This window comes from Cetorhinus maximus, chromosome 22 (assembly GCF_964194155.1).
Source record: "Cetorhinus maximus chromosome 22, sCetMax3.hap1.1, whole genome shotgun sequence".
Taxonomy (NCBI): domain Eukaryota; kingdom Metazoa; phylum Chordata; class Chondrichthyes; order Lamniformes; family Cetorhinidae; genus Cetorhinus; species Cetorhinus maximus.
The window spans coordinates 44,210,530-44,236,990 of record NC_135900.1 but is presented as its reverse complement, the minus strand read 5'-3'; the positions used below and the strand labels follow the sequence as shown (position 1 = coordinate 44,236,990).

At 47.5% G+C, this 26,461-nt stretch overlaps 1 protein-coding gene across 4 annotated transcripts in view; it reads left to right on the top strand.

Annotated features, from left to right (window-relative positions):
• LOC144696651 (tubby-related protein 3-like) overlaps positions 1 to 26,461 on the top strand; it is a 152,686-nt gene that overhangs the window by 103,111 nt on the left and 23,114 nt on the right. For all 4 annotated transcript variants that reach the window (XM_078568203.1, XM_078568202.1, XM_078568199.1 and 1 more), the window contains 3 exons: positions 22,012 to 22,173; positions 23,897 to 24,012; positions 26,170 to 26,367. In XM_078568203.1, coding sequence (XP_078424329.1) covers positions 22,012 to 22,173; positions 23,897 to 24,012; positions 26,170 to 26,367 — 476 coding nt within the window. The remainder of the gene's footprint in view (positions 1 to 22,011; positions 22,174 to 23,896; positions 24,013 to 26,169; positions 26,368 to 26,461) is intronic.

Genomic DNA, 26,461 nt, shown 5'->3' with positions numbered 1-26,461 from the left:
GTAGATGATGGATAGGCATTGGAGAGTCGGGCAGTGGGTTACTCGTCTCATGATTCCTAGCCTCTGACCTGCTCTTGTAGCCACAGTATTTATACGGCTAGTCCAGTTCAGTTTCTGGTCAATGGCAACCCCCAGGATGTTGATAGTGGGGGATTCAGTGATGGTAATGCCATTGAACATCAAGGGGCAATGGTTGGATCCTCTCTTGTTGGAGATGATCATTGCCTGACACTTGTGTGGCGCAAATGTTACTTGCCACTTGTCAGCCCAAGGTTGGATATTGTCCAGGTCTTGCTGCATTTGGACATGGACTGCTTCAGTATCTGAGGACTCGTGAATGGTGCTGAACATTGTGCAATCATCAGCGAACATCCTCACTTCTGACCTTGTGATGGAAAGAAGGTCATTGATGAAGCAGCTGAAGATGTTTGGGTCGAGGACACTACCCTGAAGAACTCCTGCGGTGGATGTCCTGGAACTGAGATGACTGACCTCCAACAACCAAAACCATCTTCCTTTGTGCTGGGTATGACTCCAACCAGTGGAGAGTTTTCCCCCTGTTTCCCATTGACTCCAGTTTTGCTAGGGCTCCTTGATGCCACACTCAGTCAAATGCTGCCTTAATGTCAAGGGCAGTCACTCTCGCCTCACTTTGGGAGTTCAGCTCTTTTGTCCATGTTTGAATCAAGGCTGTAATGAGGTCAGGAGCTGAGTGGCCCTGGCGGAACCCAAACTGAGCCTCAGTGAGCAGTTTATTGCTAAGCAAGTGCCACTCTATAGCATGGTTGATGACCCCTTCCATTACTTTACCAATGACGGAGAGTAAACTTATGGGGCGGTAAATAGGCCGGGTTGGATTTGTCCTGCTTTTTGTGTACAGGACATACCTGGGCAATTTTCCACATAGCCGGGCAGATGCCAGTGTTGTAGCTGCACTGGAACAGCTTGGCTAGAGACACGGCAAGTTCTGGAGCACAAGTCTTCAGTACTATTGCCGGAATATTGTCAGGCCCCATAACCTTTGCAGTATCCAGAGCCTACAGCCGTTTCTCGATATCACATGGAATGAATCGAATTGGCTGAGAACTGGTATCTGTGATGCTGGGGACCTCCAGAGGAGGCTGAGATGGGTCATCCACTCGGCACTTATGGCTGAAGATTGTAGCAAATGCTTCAGCCTTATCTTTTGCACTGATGTTCTGGGCTCCTTCATCATTGAGGATGGGGATATTTGTGGAGCCTCCCCCTGCAGTGAGTTGTTTACCTGTCCGCCACTGGATGTGCAGAACTGCAGACCTTAGATCTGATCAGTTGGTTGTGGGATCACTTAGCTATGTCTATCACTTGCTGCTTATGCTATTTGGCACGCAAGTAGTTCTGTGTTATAGCTTCACCAGGTTGACACCTAAATTTTAGGTATGCCTGGCATGCTCTCCTGCACTCTTCATTGAACCAGGGTTGATCCCCTGGCTTGATGGTAATGGTAGAGTGGGGGATATGCTGGGCCATGAGGTTACAGATTGTCTTCGAGTACAGTTTTGCTGCTGCTGATGGCCCACAGTGCCTCATGGATGCCCAGTCTTGAGTTGCTAGATCTGTTCAAAATCTATCCCATTTTACAGGTGGTAGTGCAACACAACATGATGGAGGGTATCCTCAATGTGAAGGCGGGACTTTGTCTCCACAATGACTGTGCGGTGGTCACTCCTACCGATACTGTTTGGACAGATGCATCTGCGGCAGGCAGGTTGATGAGGATGAGGTCAAATATGTTTTTCCCTCTTGTTGGTTCCCTCACCACCTGCCGCAGACCAAGTCTAGCAGCTATGTCATTTAGGACTTGGCCAGCTCGGTCAGTTGTGGTGCTACCGAGCCATTCTTGGTGATGAAGTCCCCCATCCAGAGTCCATTCTGTGCCCATGCCACACTCAGTGCTGCCACACTCAGTGCTTCCTCCAAGTGGTGTTCAACATGGAGGAGCCCTGAATCATCTACTCAGGGAGGGCTGTTGGTGATAATCAGCAGGACTATGTTTGACCTGATGCCATGACACTTCATGGGGTCTGGAGTCAATGTTGAGGACTTCCAGGCAACCCCCTTGTGATCGTATACCACTGTGCCTCCACCTCTGCTGGGCCTGTCCTGCCAGTGTGACAGGACATACCCAGGGATGGTGATGGTGGTGTCTGGGGCATTATCTGTAAGGTATGATTCCGTGAGAATGACTATGTCAGGCTGTTGCTTGACTAGTATGTGAGACAGCTGTCCCAATTTTGGCACTAGCCCCCAGATGTTAGTAAGGAGGGCTTTACAGCAACAATACCACTTGCCTTAAGTAAAGTTAAGTAAAGAAAAACAAGGAGCCTAGGCAAAGTGCAAATGGTGACATGAGAACCATTACCATCACCTCCTGATGGGATTCTTGAAGCCCCTCGTTATCACTTCCCTATTCTGTCAATCTTACACCTTTCTGCAACTTGGCTCTAAATTGTTCCTCTCCCAATATTTCACCACCTAGAGTAAACACCCAGCAGCATAATAACCCCATTATTGTTCATTCTAACCGAATTGATTCTGACTTTAAAGCCTAAAGTACATCATCCCTTTCTATTGTTGAAACAGTATCTTCAATTAATACTGTCACCTTCCATTTTTTTTTCTTCCCTGTGTTTCCTGAATATATTGTAGGAATATTAAGTTCCCAATCTCCCCTTGTTCAATCCAGGTCTCTGCTATTGTTACCATAACATAATCCCGTGTGGCTACTTGTGCCTGCAGCTCGTCAATATTATTTGCCACATTCTGGACATTTATGCACATGAACTTGAAATCTATCTTGGTCTGCCTTGCATTTTCCAACTGTCTGACCCTTCATACTTCAGAACTACTCTTGATTCTAATAGTGTTTGCCTGTTCCAGTCCTCTCCGCACCTTATATAATGCCCCCTAATGGTTCATCCTGATTCCCTCACCCTACCAAATTAGAGTCATAGAGGTCTACAGCACAGAAAAAGGCCCTTCGGTCCATCGAGTCTGCACTGGTCAAACAAGTACCTAACTATTCTAATTCAATTTTTCAGCATTAGGCCCATAGCCTTGTATGCATGGCTTCGCAAGTGCACATCCAAATACTTCTTAAATGTTATGAGGGTTTCTGCCTCTACCACCCTTTCAGGCAGTGAGTTCCAGATTCCCACCACCCTCTGAGTGAAAAAAATTCTTCCTCACATCCCCTCTAGACCCTTACCTTAAATCTATGCCCCCTGGTTATTGATCCCTCCCCCAATTGGGAAAAGTTCCTCCCTGTCTACCCTATCTATGCCCCTCATTATTTTATGCACCTCAATCATGTCCCCCCTCAATCTCCTCTGCTCCAGGGAAAATAACCCCAGTCTATCCAATCTCTGCTCATAACTAAAACTCTCCAGCCCAGGCAACATCCTGGTAAATCTCCTCTGCACTCTCTCTAGTGCAATCACATCTTTCCTATAATGCGAATTCCAGAACTGCATGCAATACTCTAGCTGTGGCCTAACCAGCGTTTTATACAGTTCCAGCATAACCTCCCTACTCTTATATTCTATCCCTTGGCTAATAAAGGCAAGTATCCCATATGCCTTCTTAACCACCTTATCTACGTGTCCCATGACCTTAAGGGACCGGTGGACATGCACACCAAGGTCCCTCTGATCCTCGGTACTTCCCAGGGTCCTACCATTCATCGTGTATTCCTGTGCCTCGTTTGTCCTGCCCAAGTGCATCACCTCACACTTATCCGGATTAAATTCCATTTGCCACTGATCAGCCCATCTGATCAGCCCATTTTTATCCTCCTGTAATTTAAGGCTATCCTCATTATTTACCACCCCACCAATTTTCGTGTCATCCGCGAACTTACTGATCAACCCTCCTACATGCAAGTCTAAATCGTTTATATATACCACAAAACAGCAAGGGACCCAACACTGATCCCTGTGGAATCCAACTGGACACAGGCATTCAGTCACAAAAACACGCCTCGACCATCACCCTCTGCTTCCTGCCACTCAGCCAATTCTGGATCCAATTTGCCTTGGATCCCTTGGGCTCTTACCTTTGTTATCAGTTTCCCATGTGGGACCTTATCAGAAGCCATGCTGAAGTCCAAATAGACTACGTCAAATGCATTGCCCTCATCTACACACCTGATTACCCCTTCAAAAAATTCAATCAAATTGGTCAGACATGGCCTTCCCTTAACAAAACCATGCTGACTGTCCTTGACTAATCCCTGCCTCTCCAAGTGTAGATTAATTCTTTCCCTCAGAATTGCTTCCAATAGTTTCCCCACCACTGAGGTTAGACTGACTGGCCTGTAGTTCCCTGGTTTATCCCTTCCTCCCTTCTTGAATAACGTTACCACACTGGCCGTCCTCAGGCACCTCTCCTGTGGCCAGAGAGGTATTGAAAATGATCGCCAGCGCCCCTGCTTTCTTCTCCCTTGCCTCACTCAACAGCCTGGGATACATTTCATCTGGGTCTGGAGATTTATCTACTTTTAAGCCTGCCAGACCACTTAGAACCTCCTCCCTTTCTATGCTTATTTCTTTAATTATATCACAGTCCTTCTGCCTGATTTCCATATCCACGTCGTCCTTCTCACTTGTGAGCACTGACACAAAGCATTCATTTAGAAACCCTACCTATGTCTTCCGGCTCCACACACAAATTACCACTATGGTCCTTAATGGGCCCTACTCTTTCCCTAGTTATCCTCTTACTCTTAATGTACTTGTAAAATAACTTTGGATTTTCCTTTAGTTTATCTGCCAATGCTTTTTTGTTCCCCCTTTTTGCTCTCCTAATTTCCTTTTTAAGTTCCTCCCCTACACATTCTATACTCCTCTAGGGCTTCCGCAGTTTTGAGCCCTCGGTATCTGCCATAAGCCTCCCTTTTCCTCTTTATCCAATCCTGTATATCCCTTGACATCCAGGGTCCCCTGGATTTGTTGGTCCCACCCTTTGTCTTTATTGGAATATGTTGGTCCTGTACTCACCCTGTTTCCTTCTTGAATGAGCCCCACTGCTCTGATGCAGATTTACCTAAAAGTAGCTGCTCCCAGTCCACTCTGGCCAAATCATATCTGATCTTATTAAAATTTGCCTTCCCCCAATTTAGAACTCTGATTTTTGGCCCATCTTTGTCCTTTTCCAATACAACCTTGAATCTAACTGAGTTATGATCACTGTCTGCAAAATGCTCCCCCACTGATACCTCTACATTTGCCTGGCTTCATTCCCTAAAATTAAGTCCAGGACCACCCCCTCTCTTGTAGGACCTTCTACATACTGGCTTAAAAAGCTCTCCTGGATGCATTTTAAGAATTCTGCCCCCTCTAACCCTATCACACTATGACTAACCCAGTTAATGTTGGGGAAGTTGAAATCTCCCACTATTACTACCTTTTTATTTTTTCACCTCTGAAATTTGCCTACTTATCTGCTCTTCTATTTCTCTCTGACTGCTTGTGGGCCTATAGTACACTCCCAGCAATGTGATTGCTCCTTTTTTGTTTTTAAGTTCTACCCATACGGCTTCATTTGAGAAGCCTTCTAAGATGTCATCCCTCCTTACTGCTGTAATTGATTCCTTGACCAATATTGTGATACCCCCTCCTCTTTTACCTCCTTCCCTGTCTCACCTGAAGACCCTTTATCCTGGAATATTGAGCTGTCAACCCTGCCCCTCTCTCAACCATGTCTCTGTGACAGCAACAACATCATACATCCATGGGTTAATTTGTGCCCTCAACTCATCTGCCTTATTTGTCAGACTCCTTGCATTAAAATAAATACCATCAACCTTGCAAAACTCCCCTCTGCCTTAACTGGCTATAATTTTTATGCCTTCCAGACTCACTTGCTCTCTCTTCTAATTTTGGCTGTGCATCTTGCCCTGCTGAACCTCCTCTCAGGATCCTATCCCCCTGCCAAGTTAGTTTAAACGCTCCCCAACAGCACTAGCAAACCTTCCCACAAGGATATTGGTCCCATTCCAGCTCAGGTGCAACTGGTCCGCCTTATACAGGTTCCACCACCCCTAAAAATGGTCTCAATGTCCCAGAAATCTAAGGCCCTCCCTCCTGCACCCATCTCTCCAGGCACACATTCATCTGGACTAACCTCCTATTTGTATTCTCACTAGCGCGTGGCACTGTAAGTAATCCAGAGAGTACTACCTTTGTGGTCCTGTTTTTTAATCTGCTTCCTCACTCCCTAAATTCTGCGTGCAGGACCTCATCCCTCTTTCTACCTATGTCGCTGGTACCAATATGTACCACGATCCTCCCCCTTAAGAATACCCTGCAGCCGTTCAGTGACATCCTTGACCCTGGCACCAGGGAGGCAACATAACATCCTGGAGTCACATCTACGGTCGCAGAAACGCCTGTCTGTTCCCCTTACTATTGAGTCTCCTACCACTATTATTCTTCTCCCCTTTTTCCTCCTCCCCCCCCTGCACAGCTGAGCCACTCACAGTGCCATGAGCGTGCCTGCACTCCTCAGAGGAACCGTCACTCTCTCCGTTTTCTAACACAGAAAAACGGTTCTCGAGCGAGATGCACCCTGGGGATTTCCTGACTGCCTGCCTGACACCTTTCTTATGACTGATGGTCACTCATTCCCTCTCTGTCTGCACTTCGTAAGTTGTGGGGTGACCACGTCTAAAGAAGTGCTATCCACGAAACTCTCAGCCTCACGGATGCACCTCAGTGCTTCCAACTGCCGCTCAAGCTCCGAAACACGGAGCTCAAGTAGCTGCAGCTGGTGGCACTTCCTGCACACGTGGTCGGTCAGAGTACAAGGAGCGTCTAGGACTTCCCACATGTTGCAGGTGGCACATAACGTAGGACTGAGCTGCCCTGCCATGCCTCTAGTTGAAAAGAATCCCTTACTTTAAGTTAAACACAGTAAAAAAAGGTTAAATTATTTATGTACTTTAAATAAAAACTAGAACTCTTTAACCTTTCTTATCTTAATCTACTTTAAACTGGAGAAAAACACTTAACCACTATTCACCAATCAGCTCTCACCTTTGTCCTGACGTCACTTTTTGAAGCTTCCTCGCACTCGCGCTGGTTCTGATCTCTCCGCCGCACTCTTGCGCTGTCTTGTGATGTCAATCTTGTTATTTTCAACTAGGACTGACTGCAGGACACTCTTCCCAGACTGCTTCACCATGATGCTGACTGCAGGACACTCTTCCCAGTTTACACTGTTCCCCACAGCACTAGTTAACCTCCTTGCGAAGATTATGACCTAAAATTGTTGAGACCAGAAGGCTGGTTAAGCGTTGTTCCTCAAACTTGCGTTGAGCTTCTTTGGGAGTGTGAGAGGCTGATGATGGAGAAATCAGAGTGGGATGGAGAATTGAAGTGGCAAGTGATATGTAGATCAGTGTCATGCTTGCAGACTGAATGAAGAGGCTGCACAACGTGATCACGCAATCTACATTTGCTGTCCCTAGTGTAGAAGAGATTATGTCATGAGCAGAGAATGCAGTAGTCCTACATCGAAAGAAGTCCAAGTAAATTGCTGTTTCATCTGGAAGGTGAGCTTGGGGCCCTAGACAATGTGAAGGGAGGAAGTGAAAAGGCAGGTGTGGTATCTTCTGTGTTTGCATGGGAAGGTGCCATGGGAAGGGAAATGGGTGTTGATGGTGGTAGAAGAATGAACCAGAATATCATGGCGAAAATGATCCCTTCAGAATGCTTCAAGGGGAGGTCAAGACGTTTTTGGAGATGGCCGAGGATGATTTGTTGAATATTGAGGCTGATGGAGTATAAAGTGATGATAAGGAGACCCTATTGCGATTCTGGGAAAGAGGGCGGAAATGCAGGAAGTAGGATGACTTGATCAAAGCCCCTGTCAACCACAGTAGAGAGGGATCCTCGGTTGAGACAGTGGTGTGTAAGGTGAAATTGTCAGAACAGTTGCTACTGAGACAGAGAAACTGGCAGAATGGTGTAAATTTCTATACAACTTAGGGTGGGAGGAAGTGAAATCAAGGTAGATACGGGAGTCACTGGTCTTATATTAAACAATGATGAGCTGCCTATCCTTGGTGATGGAAATGATGGGCATGGAAATGAAGATTCTGAGATAGACCACATGAATGTGAGGGAGGAGTGGAAATTAGAAGCAAAGTTGATTACATTTTCAGGCGAGGGCCAAAGGATAGTCTTCAATGTACCGTAAAAAGCGGTGAGGGAGAGGATCTGAGTAGGACTGAAACAAAGAATGTTCTATCAAATGAAAAGGCAGACGTAATTCATACGGGTTTCTGTAGCCAAAACTTGGATTCGGATGTAGTGAGTGGAGTTAAAGGAGAAGTTATTCAATGTAATTTCTGTAGCCAAAACTTGATTCGGATGTAGTGAGTGGAATTAAAGGAGAAGTTATTCAATGTAATTTCTGTAGCCAAAACTTGATTCGAATGTAGTGAGTGGAGTTAAAGGAGAAGTTATTCAATGTAATTTCTGTAGCCAAAACTTGATTCGGATGTAGTGAGTGGAGTTAAAGGAGAAGTTATTCAATGTAATTTCTGTAGCCAAAACTTGATTCGGATGTAGTGAGTGGAGTTAAAGGAGAAGTTATTCAATGTAATTTCTGTAGCCAAAACTTGATTCGGATGTAGTGAGTGGAGTTAAAGGAGAAGTTATTCAATGTAATTTCTGTAGCCAAAACTTGGATTTGGATGTGGTGAGTGGAGTTAAAGGAGAAGTTATTCAATGTAAGAACAAGTTCTACCAGGTGGAGGAAGAAGGTGGTATTCGTGGTGGATGGGAATGGTTGGGCCTCCCTTCAGGGAAGAAACAGAGGGCTTACAGCTCCCCCTGGTGGGGGATAGAGGTGTAGAATGGATTGAACATCCATAGTGAAATGGAGACAAAACAAAAACAGAATTACCTGGAAAAACTCAGCAGGTCTGGCAGCATCGGTGGAGAAGAAATCAGTTGACGTTTCGAGTCCTAACGACCCTTCAGCAGAACTGAAGTATAGTTAGGAGAGAGGTGAAATATAAGCTGGTCTAAGATGGGGGACGGGGGGAGAGAGAAGTTGAGGGTGGGGTGGAGTGGTTGTGGGGATAAGCAAGCAGTGATAGGAGAAGATAATCAAAAGATGTCACAGACAAAAGGATCAAAAAGGTGTTGAAGGTGGTGATATTATCTAAGAAAAGTGCTAATTAAGAATGGAAGGCAGGATACTCAAGGTACAGCTCTAGTGGGGGTGGGGTGGAAAGACTAACAAAGTTTTAGTTTTAGATTTAAAAATAATGGAAATAGGTAGGAAAAGAAGAATCTATATAAATTATTGACAAAAAAGGGGGAGGGGGAAGAAACGGGGTGGGGATGGGGGGAGGGGGAGTTTAAGATCTAAAGTTGTTGAATTCAATATTCAGCCCGGAAGGCTGTAAAGTGCCTAGTCGGAAGATGGGGTGCTGTTCCTCCAGTTTGCATTGGGCTTCACTGGAACAATGCAGCAAGCCAAGGACAGACGTGTGGGCAAGAGAACAGGGTGGAGTGTTAAAATGGCAAGCGACAGGGAGGTTTGGGTCTTTCTTGCGGACAGACCGCAGGTGTTCTGCAAAGCGGTCGCCCAGTTTGCGTTTGGTCTCTCCAATGTAGAGGAGACCGCATTGGGAGCAACGAATGCAGTAGACTAAGTTAGGGGAAATGCAAGTGAAATGCTGCTTCACTTGAAAGGAGTGTTTGGGCCCTTGGACGGTGAGGAGAGTGGAAGTGAAGGGGCAGGTGTTGCATCTTCTGCGTGTGCATGGGGAGGTGCCATAGGTGGGGGTTTAGGAGTAGGGGGTGATGGAGGAGTGGACCAGGGTGTCCCGGAGGGAACGATCCCTACGGAATGCCACCAGGGGGGGTGAAGGGAAGATGTGTTTGGTGGTGGCATCATGCTGGAGTTGGCGGAGGATGATCCTTTGAATGCGGAGGCTGGTGGGGTGATAAGTGAGGACAAGGGGGACCCTATCATGTTTCTGGGAAGGAGGAGAAGGCGTGAGGGCGGATGCGCGGGATATGGGCCGGACACAGTTGAGGGCCCTGTCAACGACCATGAGTGGAAAACCTCGGTTAAGGAAGAATGAGGACATGTCAGAGGAGCTGTTTTTGAAGGTAGCGTCATCAGAACAGATGCGACGGAGGCGAAGGAACTGAGAGAATGGGATGGAGTCCTTACAGGAAGCGGGGTGTGAGGAGCTGTAGTCAAGGTAGCTGTGGGAGTCGGTAGGCTTGTAATGGATATTGGTGGACAGTCTATCATCAGAAATTGAGACAGAGAGGTCAAGGAAGGGAAGAGAAGTGTCAGAGATGGACCATGTGAAAATGATGGAGGGTGGAACTCATCGACACCAACACCCATCTGGGACCCTCCACCCCTGCTTGTCCCTCCGTCCCCACCCCATCTTCCAATCCCAGCCCCAGCCGCGTATTCACTATACCCCCTGACCTTCCCCTCTCCGATGCTGAACGTTCAGTGCTCAGCAAAGGACTTAGCTTCATACCCTTACGCCCTCATCTCAATGAATTTCGGGCTCGGCATGATGCTGAACTCTTCTTCCGCCGTCTTCGTCTCCGTGCTCACTTCTTTGGGCAGGAGTCCTCTCCCCGTTCAACAGATCCTTTTACCCACCTCCAATATTCTCCCTCCACCTGGACCCCTCCCTCTGGATTCTTACCTTCTCTTGATCTTTTCATTGAGAACTGTCGGCGTGACATTAGCCGTCTCAATTTCTCTGCTCCTCTCACCCATTCTAATCTGTCTCTCTCTGAACTCACTGCACTCCGTTCTCTCAGGTCCAACCCCAACATTGTCATCAAACCCGCTGACAAGGGTGGTACTGTTGTCTGGCGCACTGACCTCTACCTCGCGGAGGCTGAGCGTCAACTCGCAGACACTTCCTCCTACCTCTCCCTGGACCATGACCCCACCACAGAACATCAAGCCATTGTTTCCAGGACTGTCACTGACCTCATCTCCTCTGGAGATCTTCCTCCCACAGCTTCCAACTTGATAGTCGCCCAACCTCGGACGGCCCGCTTCTACCTCCTACCCAAAATCCACAAACAGAACTGTCCTGGCAGACCGATCGTGTCAGCCTGTTCCTGCCCCACGGAACTCATTTCTCGTTATCTTGACTCCCTTCTCTCTCCCCTTGTCCAGTCCCTTCCCACCTACATCCGTGATTCCTCTGACACCTTACGTCACATCAACAATTTCCAGTTCCCTGGCCCCAACCGCTTCCTCTTCACCATGGATGTCCAATCCCTCTACACCTCCATCCCCCACCAGGATGGTCTGAGGGCCCTTAGCTTCTTCCTTGAACAGAGGCCCCAACAATCCCCATCCACCACTACTCTCCTCCGTCTGGCTGAACTTGTTCTCACACTGAACAATTTCTCCTTTAACTCCTCTCACTTCCTCCAAATAAAAGGTGTGGCTATGGGTACCCGCATGGGCCCCAGCTATGCCTGTCTCTTTATGGGGTATGTGGAACATTCCTTGTTCCAGTCCTACTCCGGCCCCCTCCCACAACTCTTTCTCCGGTACATTGATGATTACTTCGGTGCTGCTTCATGCTCTCGTCGGGACCTGGAAAAATTTATTAATTTTGCTTCCAATCTCCACCCCTCCATCATTTTCACATGGTCCATCTCTGACACTTCTCTTCCCTTCCTTGACCTCTCTGTTTCAATTTCTGATGATAGATTGTCCACCAATATCCATTACAAGCCTACCGACTCCCACAGCTACCTCGACTACAGCTCCTCACACCCCGCTTCCTGTAAGGACTCCATCCCATTCTCTCAGTTCCTTTGCCTCCGTCACATCTGTTCTGATGACGCTACCTTCAAAAACAGCTCCTCTGACATGTCCTCCTTCTTCCTTAACCGAGGTTTTCCACCCACGATCGTTGACAGGGCCCTCAACCGTGTCCGGCCCATATCCCGCGCATCCGCCCTCACGCCTTCTCCTCCTTCCCAGAAACATGATAGGGTCCCCCTTGTCCTCACTTATCACCCCACCAGCCTCCGCATTCAAAGGATCATCCTCCGCCATTTCCGCCAACTCCAGCATGATGCCACCACCAAACACATCTTCCCTTCACCCCTCCTGGCGGCATTCCGTAGGGATCGTTCCCTCCGGGACACCCTGGTCCACTCCTCCATCACCCCCTACTCCTAAACCCCCACCTATGGCACCTCCCCATGCCCATGCAGAAGATGCAACACCTGCCCCTTCACTTCCTCTCTCCTCACCGTCCAAGGGCCCAAACACTCCTTTCAAGTGAAGCAGCATTTCACTTGCATTTCCCCTAACTTAGTCTACTGCATTCGTTGCTCCCAATGCGGTCTCCTCTACATTGGAGAGACCAAACGCAAACTGGGCGACCGCTTTGCAGAACACCTGCGGTCTGTCCGCAAGAAAGACCCAAACCTCCCTGTCGCTTGCCATTTTAACACTCCACCCTGTTCTCTTGCCCACATGTCTGTCCTTGGCTTGCTGCATTGTTCCAGTGAAGCCCAACGCAAACTGGAGGAACAGCACCTCATCTTCCGACTAGGCACTTTACAGCCTTCCGGGCTGAATATTGAATTCAACAACTTTAGATCTTAAACTCCCCCTCCCCCCATCCCCACCCCGTTTCTTCCCCCTCCCCCTTTTTTTTCAATAATTTATATAGATTCTTCTTTTCCCACCTATTTCCATTATTTTTAAATCTAAAACTAAAACTTTGTTAGTCTTTCCACCCCACCCCCACTAGAGCTGTACCTTGAGTATCCTGCCTTCCATTCTTAATTAGCACTTTTCTTAGATAATATCACCACCTTCAACACCTCTTTGATCCTTTTGTCTGTGACATCTTTTGATTATCTTCTCCTATCACTGCTTGCTTATCCCCACAACCACTCCACCCCACCCTCAACTTCTCTCTCCCCCAGCTCCCCATCTTAGACCAGCTTATATTTCACCTCTCTCCTAACTATACTTCAGTTCTGCCGAAGGGTCGTTAGGACTCGAAACGTCAACTGATTTCTTCTCCACCGATGCTGCCAGACCTGCTGAGTTTTTCCAGGTAATTCTGTTTTTGTTTTGGATTTCCAGCATCCGCAGTAGCTTTTAGCTTTTTGTTTTTATCTCTGTGAAAAGGAGACAGTTAGGGCCAGTAAATTGGAAACGATTAAAGTGACAGAGGGTGTCAGAAGAGTTGTAAATGTAGGTTGAAAGACACTGGGCAAGGGGAGAAAATATTGTCAAGCTAGGAAGAAATATGTTCCATGGGAATAGGCTGAAACAATGGGTCTACCAGGGCAGTCCTGTTTGTGGATCTTGAGAAGGAGGTAGAGGCGGGCTGTGTAGGTTTGGTGGAGTGAGATTGGAGAAGTGGCAGGGGGGGAAGATCCCAAAAGGAGATAAGGTCAGTAATGTATGAGGAACACTGGGCGGAATTTTCCATGCCTGCTGACGGTGGGTGTGATAGGTGGCGTGAGTGAACAATGTGTCGCGATCAGTTTCATGACGGCGGGAAGGTGGGTCGCGATTTTCCGCTCAGCCCACCAACGGTGGGCCGCGTTTCCCACCATCGGTCGTCGGAAACCTCATTGTAATATAGCAGCATATCATTATCAGGCCATCCCGCCAGGCTGCTGCATCCCCACTGGATTGTCCATCCACATCGGCGGGAAAGCACGCTGTCGTGTTTCACAACAGCACAGAGGTGACGTGCACTTGGCGGCCTTCACTTTGGGTAAACTGGAGGTGAGTGCACAGCAACGTTCTGCAGAGCTCGTCAGGGTCGCCTGTTGCTTTGCAGGCTTCAGGGGCGCCGGGGGTGGGAGGTGGTCAGGGCGAAGTGCCACCCTGCCTCGGAGGCAACTTTTGAGGGTGAGGGGGAGTAGGGGGAAACGCCATCCTGCCTAGGAGGTGACTTGTGGCAGGGGGGCAAGGACAGCTCTGCCGTTGAATATAGCGCACAAGCATTCGGAGTAGGGTGGGTGAGGGAAGTAGCCACACACTCGGGGAAACCTATAGAAAGTGACCATTCCTTTGCAACTGAGACAGTTCAGGCACAGCCACATTGATATGATTGGGGTTGGGCTCCTAGCTTACCTGCCCACTCGAGCAATGCAGAGGCATCAAAGTGCCGCCAAGTTCTCTAAAGCTCCTCCCTGCCACCTCCCCCACGCCCCTGCCCCCAGCACTGACTGCAAATTCATGAGCACTTTAGTGGACTACAGAGCAGTTGGACTGCACGCCTACAATCTCCTCGCTGAAGCTGGCCTTGTAGCAGTCACTGCTGGAGGCGCTCACAGCCCCTTGCAATGTCTGCATCCTGGTTTGGACCAGTCTCCCCCATGGTTCAAGCTAACAGGGCAGCCATGCAGCGCACTGATCTCTGGCCATCCAAGTGGCGGCCAGGACTCTCTCGGAAGCGTTAAGGGGCCGTCACACTTAACCAGAACAGGTTCTTAGTAGACCCGTGCTAACCACCTGCCCCTCTCTTTCATCCTGTAGGAGGAGTACATCAGGATCATGGAGCCTAGTGAATTAGCCAGGAGGCTCCTGGCTACGCAGAGGCAGGAACAGCAACCTCAGGAAGGGGCGGCTGGAGCTCCCGCACAGCCTACCCAAGAGTCACAGCGAGCTGTTGCAGGCCGGCCCCTAGTGACACCCAGGGTCTATAGACTCCTCCTTTCATTCCTGCAGATGACCAAGAACCAGTGTAGCTGAAGACTGCAAATGTCCAGGGAACTGGTTGCTCGCACCTGCCAGTTACTACAGGATTTGGCACTAAGGGGACATGGAGGGCATCCAGTGCCAGTGGCTGTGAAAGTGACCGTGGCGCTTAATTTCTGTGCCAGTGGCTCCTTTCAGAGCTCCATAGGTGACCTCTGTGGGATCTCTCAAGCTTCCACTCACAAATGCATCCATGAGGTCCCGGATGCCATCTTTATAAGGGCACACAACTTTGTGCATTTCGCCTGGGACCAGAGCAGTCAGGATGCAAGACTGATTGGATTCGCCCAGATCTCAGGTTTCCCACAGGTGCAGGGCGCAGGCTGTACTCTTGTGGCGCTCAGATCTCCATCGCAACACATGGTGGACTACATCAACCACAAGGCCTTCCAGGAATGTGCAGCTGGTGTGCAACCAGCAGAAATGCATCCTGCCAGTGTGCGCATGGCTTCCAGGGAGTCTGGGCAATGCCTACATCCTCAGTCGGTCACAGAATCACAGTGCCGAAGAGGCCCTTCGGCCCACTGAGTCTGCACCGACATGTGAGAAACACCTGACCTACCTACCTAATCCCATTTACCAGCACTTGGCCCATAGCCTTGAATGTTATGACGTGCCAAGTGCTCATCCAGGCACTTCTTAAAGGATGTGAGGGAACCCGCCTCCATCACCCTTCCAGGCAGTGTATTCCAGACCGTCACCACCCTCTGGGTAAAATAACTTTTCCTCACATCCCCCCTAAACCTCCTGCCCCTCACCTTGAACTTATGCCCCCTTGTGACTGACCCTTCAACTAAGGGGAACAGCTGCTCCCTATCCACCCTGTCCATGCCCCTCATAATCTTGTACACCTCGATCAGGTTGCTCCTCAGTCTTCTCTGCTCCAACGAAAACAACCCAAGTCTATCTAACCTCTCTTCATAACTTAAATGTTTCATCCCAGGCAACATCCTGGTGAATCTCCTCTGCACCCCCTCCAGTGCAATCACATCCTTCCTATAATGTGGCGACCAGAACTGCACACACTACTCCAGCTGTGGCCTCACCAAGGTTCTATACAACTCCAACATGACCTCCCTACTTTTGTAATCTATGCCTCGATTGATAAAGGCAAGTTATGCCTTTTTCACCACCTCACTAACATGCCCCTCCGCCTTCAGAGATGTGTGGACACACACGCCAAGGTCCCTTTGTTCCTCAGAACTTCCTAGTGCCATGCCATTCATTGAATACTTCCTTGTCAAATTACTCCTTCCAAAGTGTATCACCTCTCATTTTTCAGGGTTAAATTCTATCTGCCACTTATCTGCCCATTTGACCATCCCGTCTATATCTTCCTGTAGCCCAAGACACTCAACCTCACTGTTAACCACCCGGCCAATCTTTGTGTCATCCGCAAACTTATTAATCCTACCCCCCACATAGTCATCTATGTCGTTTATATAAATGACAAATAATAGGGGACTGAGCACAGATCCCTGAGGTACGCCAATGGACACTGGCTTCCAGTCACTAAAGCATCCTTCTGTCATCACCCTCTGCCTCTGACAACTAAGCCAATTTTGAATCCACCTTATCAAATTACCTTGTATCCCATGTGCCTTTGCCTTATTTATAAGTCTCCCATGTGGGACCTTGTCAAAGGCTTTGCTGAAATCCATATAAACTACATCAACTGCACTATTCTCAACTACACACCTGGTCACTTCCTCAAAAAATTCAATCAAAATTGTTAGGCATGACCTCCCCCTGACAAAGCCATGCTGACTATCCCTGATCAAACCTTGCCTCTCCAAGTGGAGATAGATACTCTCCTTCAGAAATTTCTCCAATAGTTTCCCTACCACTGCCCGTGAGACTCACTGGCCTGTAGTTTCCTGGCTTATCTCTACAACCCTTCTTAAATAGCGGAACCACATTAGCTGTTCTCCAGTCCTCTGGCACCTCCCCTGTGGCCAGAGAGGAATTAAAAATTTGGGTCAGAGCCCGTGCGATCTCCTCCCTTGCCTCCCTCAGCAGCCTGGGATACAAATCATCCGGACCTGGAGATTTGTCCACTTTTAAGCCTGCCAACACCTCCAATACCTTGTCACTCCCTATATCAATTTGCTTAAGAACCTCGCTGTCTCTCTCCCCGAGTTCGATACCTTCATCCTCATTCTCTTGGGTGAAGACGGACATGAGGTATTCATTCAACCTCTAGCGATGTCTTCTGGCTCCACCCATAGATTGGTCCCTTATGGGCCCTACTCTTTCCCTGGTTATCCTCTTCCCATTGATATACTTATAGAATATCTTGGGATTTTCCCTACTTTTACCAGCCAGAGCTTTCTCATATCCCCTCTTTGCTCTCCTAATTGCTTTCTTAAGCTCCACCCTGCACTGTCTGTACTCCACTAATGCCTCTGCTGATTTGCTTCCCTTGTACCTGCTAAAAGCCTCTCTTTTCCTTCTCATCGTAACCTGAATATCTCTGGTCATCCATGGTTCTCTGGGCTTGTTACTCCTTCCTATCACCCTAGAGGGAACATGTTGAGCCTGTACCCTCCCCATTTTCTTTTTGAACACTCCCCACTGTTCCTCTGTAGATTTCCCCACAAGTAATTGTTCCCAGTCTACCTTGGCCAGATCCTGCCTTATTTTACTAAAATCCACTCTCCCCCAATCCAAAACATTTTTTTGCAACTTGTCGATTTCTTTGTCCATAACAAACTTAAACTGTACCATGTTGTGGTCGCTATCACTAAAATGCTCGCCCACCACCACCTCAGCCACCTGTCAGGATCCCTGGAGTCTTCCAGGGTCCACAGAAGCTGCAGGGATGGCTCCTCGGGGACAAGGGCTACCCACAGAGGATAAAGCTGATGACACTTGCGCAGTGGCCTCAGACTGCAGCAGAGCAATGGTATAATGAGACTCATGCTACAGCTTGCACCTTTGTGGAGCAGACCATTGGCTGAAGATGAAGTTCTGCTGCCTGGACCAGTCTGATGGAGTCCACAGAGGGTGCCATGTATCATTGTCATCTGCTGCGCCCTTTACAACCTGGCGCTCCATGATGGATGAGGCCCTCGCACTGACTAGATGAGGCAGGCGCGCTCGGGAGGCCCTCATAGCTGCTAGATTTGTGGAGGGTGATGACGACATGCAGTGAGGTGACCCCATGGTTCCTCACATCGCATTTGTGAACGTTTGACTCTAGCCTGGCTTATGGTAGTGCGAATACTCTCTGTGAGAATGCTCCTGTCATGGAGACACAGCAGAGGCCCTAATAGTCGCTCGATTGCAGGAGGAGGATGACGACATGCAGTGAGGTCACTCCATAAATCTTCACATAGCCTCTGAAAATGTCTGACTCCTGTCTGGCCAAGGGCTGCTGGCTTGCGCTCCATGATCAGGGTCATATCGTAGAGATGCAGCTATGAAACTTGAGAAGCATCTGATGCTGTGTCAACCTTCAACACCTGAGCCCTTCAGGAGCTGGAGCACAGCATCATTGGTCACAGGTGGTGAAGAGATGGGGACCAGCCTTTCCATAAAGGTGCTGAGAGCACACCGAGAGAATGAGAGAACTCTGTGGTGCCTGCGCACTATGTTCTGGCAGCAACGACAGGCACTGCCAAGGTGCAGGTATCAGTAATGTCTCCAGGGAGTGTGAGGCTGGACCATCACTGTGGTCTGAAGGCTGCACAGAGCACAGGGAAGAGGCCCTGGACTGAGACACCTGCCGTTATCTTGTGCAGAAAGGTTTCACATCTGAGTGACAAGAACACTGCTCATCAGAACAAGGAGCCAGAAGCAGAAGCAGGGAGACATTCTTGGGAATTTATTGACAATAGTGAACAGTATGTCCAAGTGATTAACACCCATGCCCATTCTCCTTAACCGTCCTAAACCCGACGCTATGTCTTGGTGTTCCCCAGACATCCACAGCGGAGGTGGAGGCAGCCTGCTGACTGCGAACCCCATGTTTAAGATGACTTTGGTGGGCATCCTCTGGAGGTCCGACACTTGGAGAGCCCTGGCCTGCTTTCAGGGTCCTGCTGTATGGCAGTGGCACCCTCCTTGGCCTGTGGGGCTAGAGCTGCTGAGGCTAGAGGAAGAGGGGAGTCGGATGGGCCGGACGCTCTCGGGGTCACCTGGATGGATGGGCCCAGAGTGTGCACCTACTGATCCTCCTCCCTATGGGTGCCCAGGGGCCCAAGGCTGACTCAGGAGCAGGGGTATCTGGAGTGAGATCAGGCTGCCCAGCACCCCTCTCGCGTACACACTGCTGGAGGCCAACTATGACATCAGCGATGGAGTTGTGCCCGTGCAACAGTGGAGGAGCAAAGTCCTGGGCCAAAGCCTCCAAGGCGGCCATTATTTACCAGTGTTGACCTCAGTGCATTGGCATGCCAGTGTTATCACCTCAGATTGAAGGCAGGCGGACTTCTCCATCGTGTCTTGAAATCTGAGGAGTGTAGTGGACATCCCTTCCTGATATTCCTGAGCTTGTCTTTGCAGCTCCAGCAACTGAGACAAGACTGAGTCCAGAGGCTCGCCATCTGACTCGGACTCAGCAATGTTCTGGCCTCCAGCAGTCCTCAGAGTGCCGGACACCTGGGAAGTTCCTGCCGCCACCTGCAGTGGATCAGACGGTGCGAATGTGATCCCCAGGCTATTCTAAAGCTAGGTCCCACCGAGGTGTGTGTCTCTGAGCTGCTGGAGGGTGTGGGTGAGTGCTGTGACAGGACTTCAGGGAGGGTGCCTCCAGATTCCTCTTCGGAGCTTGATTGGAGGCCCTGGGTCATGGATTCCGTCAGCTGTTTGGCAGATGTGCCTGCGAAAGCAGGGAGAGATAAGTAGTGCGTGACAGTGGCCTGTGAAACAGGGCACATCACTCACAGTATCGTCGTCTGATGGATGTTGCACTGCTGGATCCTCACTTAGTAGAGCAACGCTGACCTCACAGTCAGCACAGGACCGGTCCAGATCCTCACCGGCCAGCTGGATGGCTCTGTTTTCAAAGTTCGTGAGGACCTTGATTTCGGTCATTCCGCTGCCGGTCTGCGACCTCTCTCTCTTGTTATATGCCAGCTTGTCCTGCATGGATTGAGGTGGAGAAAGTATAAGCAGGATGCCTGCCAGGCCAGATACAAGTATGCTTGGTCTGTGTGGGTGTTGAGTGATCCCATGGACAGGATGATAACAATGACAGTGAGTGTGTGGGAGAGTGAATGGTGATGTCCCTTGAACTGGCAGTGAGTGAGGGCTCTGTGGATGTATGCTGAGCTTGTGAGCGTGTGCATTGAGAGTGATGAAAAGAGTGACTTACCCCGGTGGAACGGAGGAGATCATTCACCCTCTTGCGGCACTGGGTGGCTGTCCTCTTCTGAAGGGTGTTGGCGCTGACCATCACTGCCACCGCATCCCAAGCCGGATTGGTCATGTTGCTGCCTATTCTGCGGCCAGAGCAGGGGTACAGGACATCCCTGCGGGCCTCCACAGCATCCAAAAGTCACTTGAGAGACCCTCATTAAACCGGGGGGGCTGCAGTCACCTTCAGTTTCAGGGCCATGCCTTCCATGCAGCAGTGGTGAGCTGGAAGCACTGAGATGTGTGCTTGCAGCTGGACTTTAAACATGGCGCCCACTGTAATGCAGCGGGGCGGGGTGATGTGGGGCGGGCGAATGAAAGTCCGCCCGCCATGGAAACGGCGTGTTTCCCGGGAGTGCATAAGTAATGAGGCGGGTTTGGGATGATATGGTGTGTAAGCCCGCTATTGCTGCCGGTGGATAAAATGTCGATTTATCCATCTGCTACAGCACTTAGTGCAAATTTGGAAAAATTCCGCCCACTGGCTTGATGTCCTATCCAATTACGGTCCAGGTAGGAGAAGCACTGCAAGTTCAAATGGAGGTTAATAAGATCGAGTAAGGAATTGATATTGATGTCACTCTGGCAGTTTCCAGTGAAAAGACCGGGAGAGAGTGAGAGGCCCAAAGGAAGGGTCCAGGTGGAACAAGAATTCTGAAGATGGGAAAAGTTCTGGTTCGAGTGGGCGCAGTGCTGAAGGCAAAGAAGAAGAGCTCAACATTATGGCTAAATATCATGGAGATGTTTGTAATTGCGTGTGGATTTGAAACATAAAGGGTAGAATTTAAATTTGAATTCATATGGAGTAATTTAGAGCTGGGCAGTCGCTGAGGAGAGTTGTGGCTGTGGATGTGACGTTTAGTAGAGACCCTGACTAAACGCATGAAGATAATAGCAATGAAGGTGAACAAGGTAAAAGACAAATGACAATCCCAATGGAGAGAACAACTGAATTTTAAAGTTGGCATTGCTGGAAGAGATATGGGGCAGTGAATTAAACATAGACAAAAGCAAAATACTGCAGATGCTGGAAATCTGAAATAAAGACAGCAGGCCAGGCAGCACCTCCCTAGGGTCAATGCCATTTCATCAGGACTGGAAGAAGATTCAGAAGTTTATAAGCAAGCAATGAAGGCATTGTGGCAACTTCAAGGTGTTGCAGACCTATAGTCACAGACAAGCTGATGAGTATATGGAATCTTTTCCTGTTGACAGTAATGGTGTTGTTGGAGGAAGCATATCATGAATACATTGCAATCTGTGACTCCTTGAATCTTGGGTATTTGTATCATTCCTTAAAATTGCAATGCTTTGTCATACTATGCATTGGAAAGTGGATGAAATGATATTCTCTAGCAAACTATACATCAGTGCCTAGCTGATTGGCTAATGATTCTGGATGGCCCCTGTGGAAACCTGACATGACCCCGTTGCATAAAGTTAAAAGGCAGTTTTGATCTTTACAGTTACTGGAAGAGTGGAGACTGTGGAGCAAATTGAAGTGCATGGCATAACTTATGATGCCTTCCTTTACGAGTGTAGCATGCACAAGTATGGTTCCTGAATCTGTATAATCTTGGGAGAACTGGGGAGTGGCTGCCATGCACTCCTGTGCTGCCTAGCCTCCTCCCTTTGGTTCTTTTAAAGAAAGAAGAGTAGCAATGATATGGGATGTTTCCAGTGGGAATTGGTAGGGGAGAGGGATTTAACAAAACTTTGTGACAAAAGACCCACATGTCAGTAGTTTTTTTTATTTGTTCTTGGGATGTGAATGTCACTGTCAAGGTAGTTTCAGTATTATTATTAATGTGACTAGCATTAATGTGAGTTACTAAAAAAAAAAAGTTTTTCTGCCTGCAGGTATTGATGGGCCAGGGGCCTTCATAAGCAATGAGGTACAGGAAGTTAGCACCAAAATCCAAATCCTTTCAGTTGGACAATCAATGACAGCTAGTGATGAACTTGAAGCACTCGTGGACTCTGCATCAAAACCAGACATTCAAGAAGTAATGGAACAAAGGGGTAGGGTGTTTCACCAATCCTGTTTGTCTCAGTTTCTTTTAACTTTTTAAAGATTTTTTAGATATAATCTAAATAATGCTATTTGTGAACATGGTAAAAAGGGGATGAGCTGGATGATTGTTGTACCTTATTATTAATTATATCTTTGAGTTTTCAACTTCTATGTTGGCTGAGTAGTCACATGCTTTCCTCCAGTCAGATGGTTTCAAGTCCCACTCAAGGGACTTGAGCACCTAATCTAGGTTCACAATTAAGTGCAGTGTTGAGGAAGTGCTGCACTGTCGGAGGGTGCTGTCTTTTGAATGGGAACTTAACCCAATTACGTTGCATCTACACTTGTATGAATATAAAACATTCTGATTGTAATATATCCAACAATCACTGTTAGAACTGTCAATTACTGTCTGTTTCTGTTGACTCAGTCAATCCATTCATAATTTTAGACAACTCTATCAAAATGTCCCTTAATCTCTTCTACAAAAACAGCCACAATTTTTCACCTCTGTCTTTGCATTTGTGGTTTCCTCATAGTAACAGCTTTCTGGTGAATCTGGGCTATATCTTCTGTGTTGCCTCAAAATCACCCATCTGGTGTGGAGTCCAAAACTGCACAGGGTTCCTCCATATTTAATTGTATTCAGTGCAGGTGGTGGGGATTTCACCTGCTGGCTGAAGAGCCGGCAAGAGCCCTGCGTTATTTCATTCGCCAAGACCTACCACATTAAGTGCCCATCAGGTACATAAGTGGACAGTAGTAGGCCTTCCTTGGGATATAGAACCCTGGGGGTGGAAGTCCCGCCCATGAGAGTTGCCACAAAATGGAGGCTGGAAGCTGTGCTTTGCAGGCAGTGCCAGAGGGAATGGTGGCTGCTGCCAGCAATACACCCAAGGAGAGGCCTAGAATCAATGAGGGACACAGGCCACAGGTGCGTGAGGGCAGGATGGGGGTTGCGGAGGTGGGTAGTTGGCAGCAAAGGCGGAGGTGTGGCTCACAACGGGCCCACCCATTCCAATGCTAGGTCCCCCCTACTCCCGGAAACAGGGTTTGCTTTTCAGGCTTCCCACATTGAGACTCCCACTGCCCGCCATTGATTGAATACCATTGATGGCAGGACAAGTCCGTTAAGTGAGCGTTAATTACCCACTTATGGACCTCAATTGGTAGCGGAATGTAAAGGCCATCCAAGAACCTTCTTGCTGGGCTTAATCAGGGCAGAGGGCAGAAGACAGTGGGGTCCTGACCCTCCACCCTTCAACCCATATAAATGCTCCCACCTCCAAACTCACTTTGAGAAATAGTCTTACTAAGGTTTTATATAGATTAATCATGTCACCTCAAATCTTATATTCCACACTTGTTGCCTTAAAACTAAGTGTTCTAATTAGCTTTTTCTAATGGCCTTACCCATGTGGGGTGGTGCTTTTAATGCCATATGAACCTGAACCTTAAACTTCTCCTATTGCATATCACCCAACCTTCCTCATTCAAAGTGCAAAATTTACTATTTTTTCTTCCTTGGGCTTAGTGATGTTGAAATCCATATACCACTATTTGTATTAATGTCTCTAATCGCAGTGGACTGTGATGCCTAAGTGGTCAAGCAGCCTACTGGCATTCACTGTCTGTCTGTTAATTTTTTTTCTGCGGGAATCACAATTTAAAAAACAAAATTACTTTTGAAACGTTTAAATATGGGGGTAAATAAACTTCTTATAAATACAGGAATCTCTGGAAGCATGAACTTTGAAGAAGCTGATGAGGAGAATGACAATACTTCAAGCTCACAGAGTTACGAAAATGTAAGGCCCTCGTCTGCCACCAGCAAACAATCAAACAAAGTAAGAGATTAATTGTGCTTAAGAAGTTTGAATTTAAAGAAATATTGTTGTCCCTTCAGGGAGGGTAAGTGGTAAAACAATTATGCAATACTGCTTATAACAGTCTAAGATGTTAATAGCACCTTCTCTCCATTGCATAGAACGTTTCCTGAAATTGAACACACACATAACAACCCCTAAGTCTCTTGCTGAGCTACTTTGTAATTGCCCACCAAGTTTCTAATTTTCACCCTTCATTCTCCTATTTATATAAAAAATATCTGTTTTTCTCCATTCTCAGGAGAAGCTTCTGGCATTCTGTCAGCAAGTCCCTTAACAATTTGGCTTAGGATTCACTGTAGTCTTATGGGCATGAAGTTAAATTTCTTCATTCTGTGATATCATGTTGCTGTGCACTTTACAGATAGATTTTTAGCTCTGAAGTGGAATTAAAATTTATGCACTGTAGCGTAACAGGGTCATGGCTCTGGGGAATGTGTCTGGGCTCTGGCGCTGGGAGTGATGCGAGGAGAGATGTGTTTCTGGGCTGCTGAGAGCAAATAAATCTTTGCATGGGAGTGGGTTTCAGTTCTTAACCAGAACAAGAAGAAAGGTGTAACAGGTATTTTTCTATGTTCTGTTGTATAGCTGTCAAAAAGCACCACTGCTCACTGAGATGCCAGATATTGTCCTGAAGTAAAATTTCTGGAAGACAGCACTGAATTAAATAAGTGTGTAAAAATAATAAATACCTTCCCAAAAGAAATGTATAAAATATTAGATTTTTTTTTGCTCCTGGGACCCACATTCAAATCCAGCTGATGGGTTGGATTGTAAGTGTCTCTTCTGGCCATTAGGGTGTTATTTGTATTAATTGAGGTTAAGTACATACAGGTGGAGAGCATTGATTGGATGGTTACTTGAGCATATATGAAGAGACGTTTACTGACACAGGAGTGGAGTCAGGAGATATATACTTGTAATGGTTTGCCCTGTGAATAAATCTATTCCTGGAAAAGATTGGCTCTGGTTTCTTCCTTCATCAACTGACTATCAGGAGCATTAAACAATTTAGTCTGAAGGATACAGGTGTGTTCTCCACTGTGTCATGTAAGTGACATCCCAACTCAATTCTGTAGAGATTTTTCAACAAAGGCCAGGAATTTCCACAGAGGAAGGAAGAGATAAAGAAGTTATTTATATAACTGTAATATGAAATGTTTGCAAAAATATGAATCGAGAGAGGTATTTCCTCAAAAAGCTGTTCTAGATTCAGAAACAGTTTACAATATGCTAATAAATGGGTAAATTCACCAATTCTTCAACTGTACTGGGAGCTGGACTCAGAGGGTGAGTGGGTTAGAGATGGGGCCACTCACTATAGCTCCGATTCATTGGCCTATGCTCCTTTTAAGCACAGCTACCAAATGGTAAATTTATCTTTGTCTCAACTTAGTTCCAGTGAGTGCAGCCCCACGACACAAATTTGTCATAATTTGATAAGAAGAGACACTCTCAACTTCCTGATGGTTGAGAGGATGAAGGCCTGTGTGGTCCTTTACCATGGAGATCAGAAGTCTAGGTTTAATTCTTAATCCATGCTACCCTCTCCTGGAGTAGCAGTTGAGATGCTACATTTTTCCCTCAGTTCCAATCTAAATGGAGTGAAAATCAGCCAGTTTTTCCACTTTTGTTTTCAATCAAGTGTGCTGGGAAGTGCTTCAATGCAGAATGTTTAAACACTGGTTTTCAACTCCACTGTGCAGTCCTGCTTGGTCGAATTGTCTACCAGCTCTATTTAGACACTCATGAAGAATGCTCGCTTGGTCAAGATATCAGAAGGCTACTTGCACCATACCATAATCCAGCAAGTTAGAATCTTCAGGTGTGGGGAAAAGAAAATTGCTTAGAAAAAATTAGCAATGTGTCTCAGAATTGCTAATGAGGGAAATGCTGTAGTGGATTAAGACTTTGCTGGAGCAGTCTCCATGGCAAACAGAATAATGGGTCACTAAAGAGTTGGGTGGATTGCTTTGACAAGAGGGACAATTCATGATCTACTGAAATATCTGTTACAGTGGTCCTGCTTTGCTTGCAAAAGCTTTTGGACACAGCCCCAGCAGTGCTACACAGATTTGACAGATTGATTATATTCAGTTCTTCACTTCTAATTTATAGGAACCAGCAGCTGCATCGCTTCCTTCTCCTGGATCTGGCTTAAGTTTGATTGAGATAGACAGTTTGGAGGAATTTGCATTGAGACCTGCCCCTCGGGGAACAACCGTCAAATGCAGGATCACCCGGGACAAGAAAGGAATGGACCGTGGCCTCTATCCAACCTATTTTATGCATCTTGAACGAGACGATGGAAAGAAGGTGAGGCAACTCTTGCCTGTAGCTGTAAACTTAGATGGAAAAAACATAAAATACAAATTTACAAGCTCCAACAATATTGATGTTTATCAGTCTT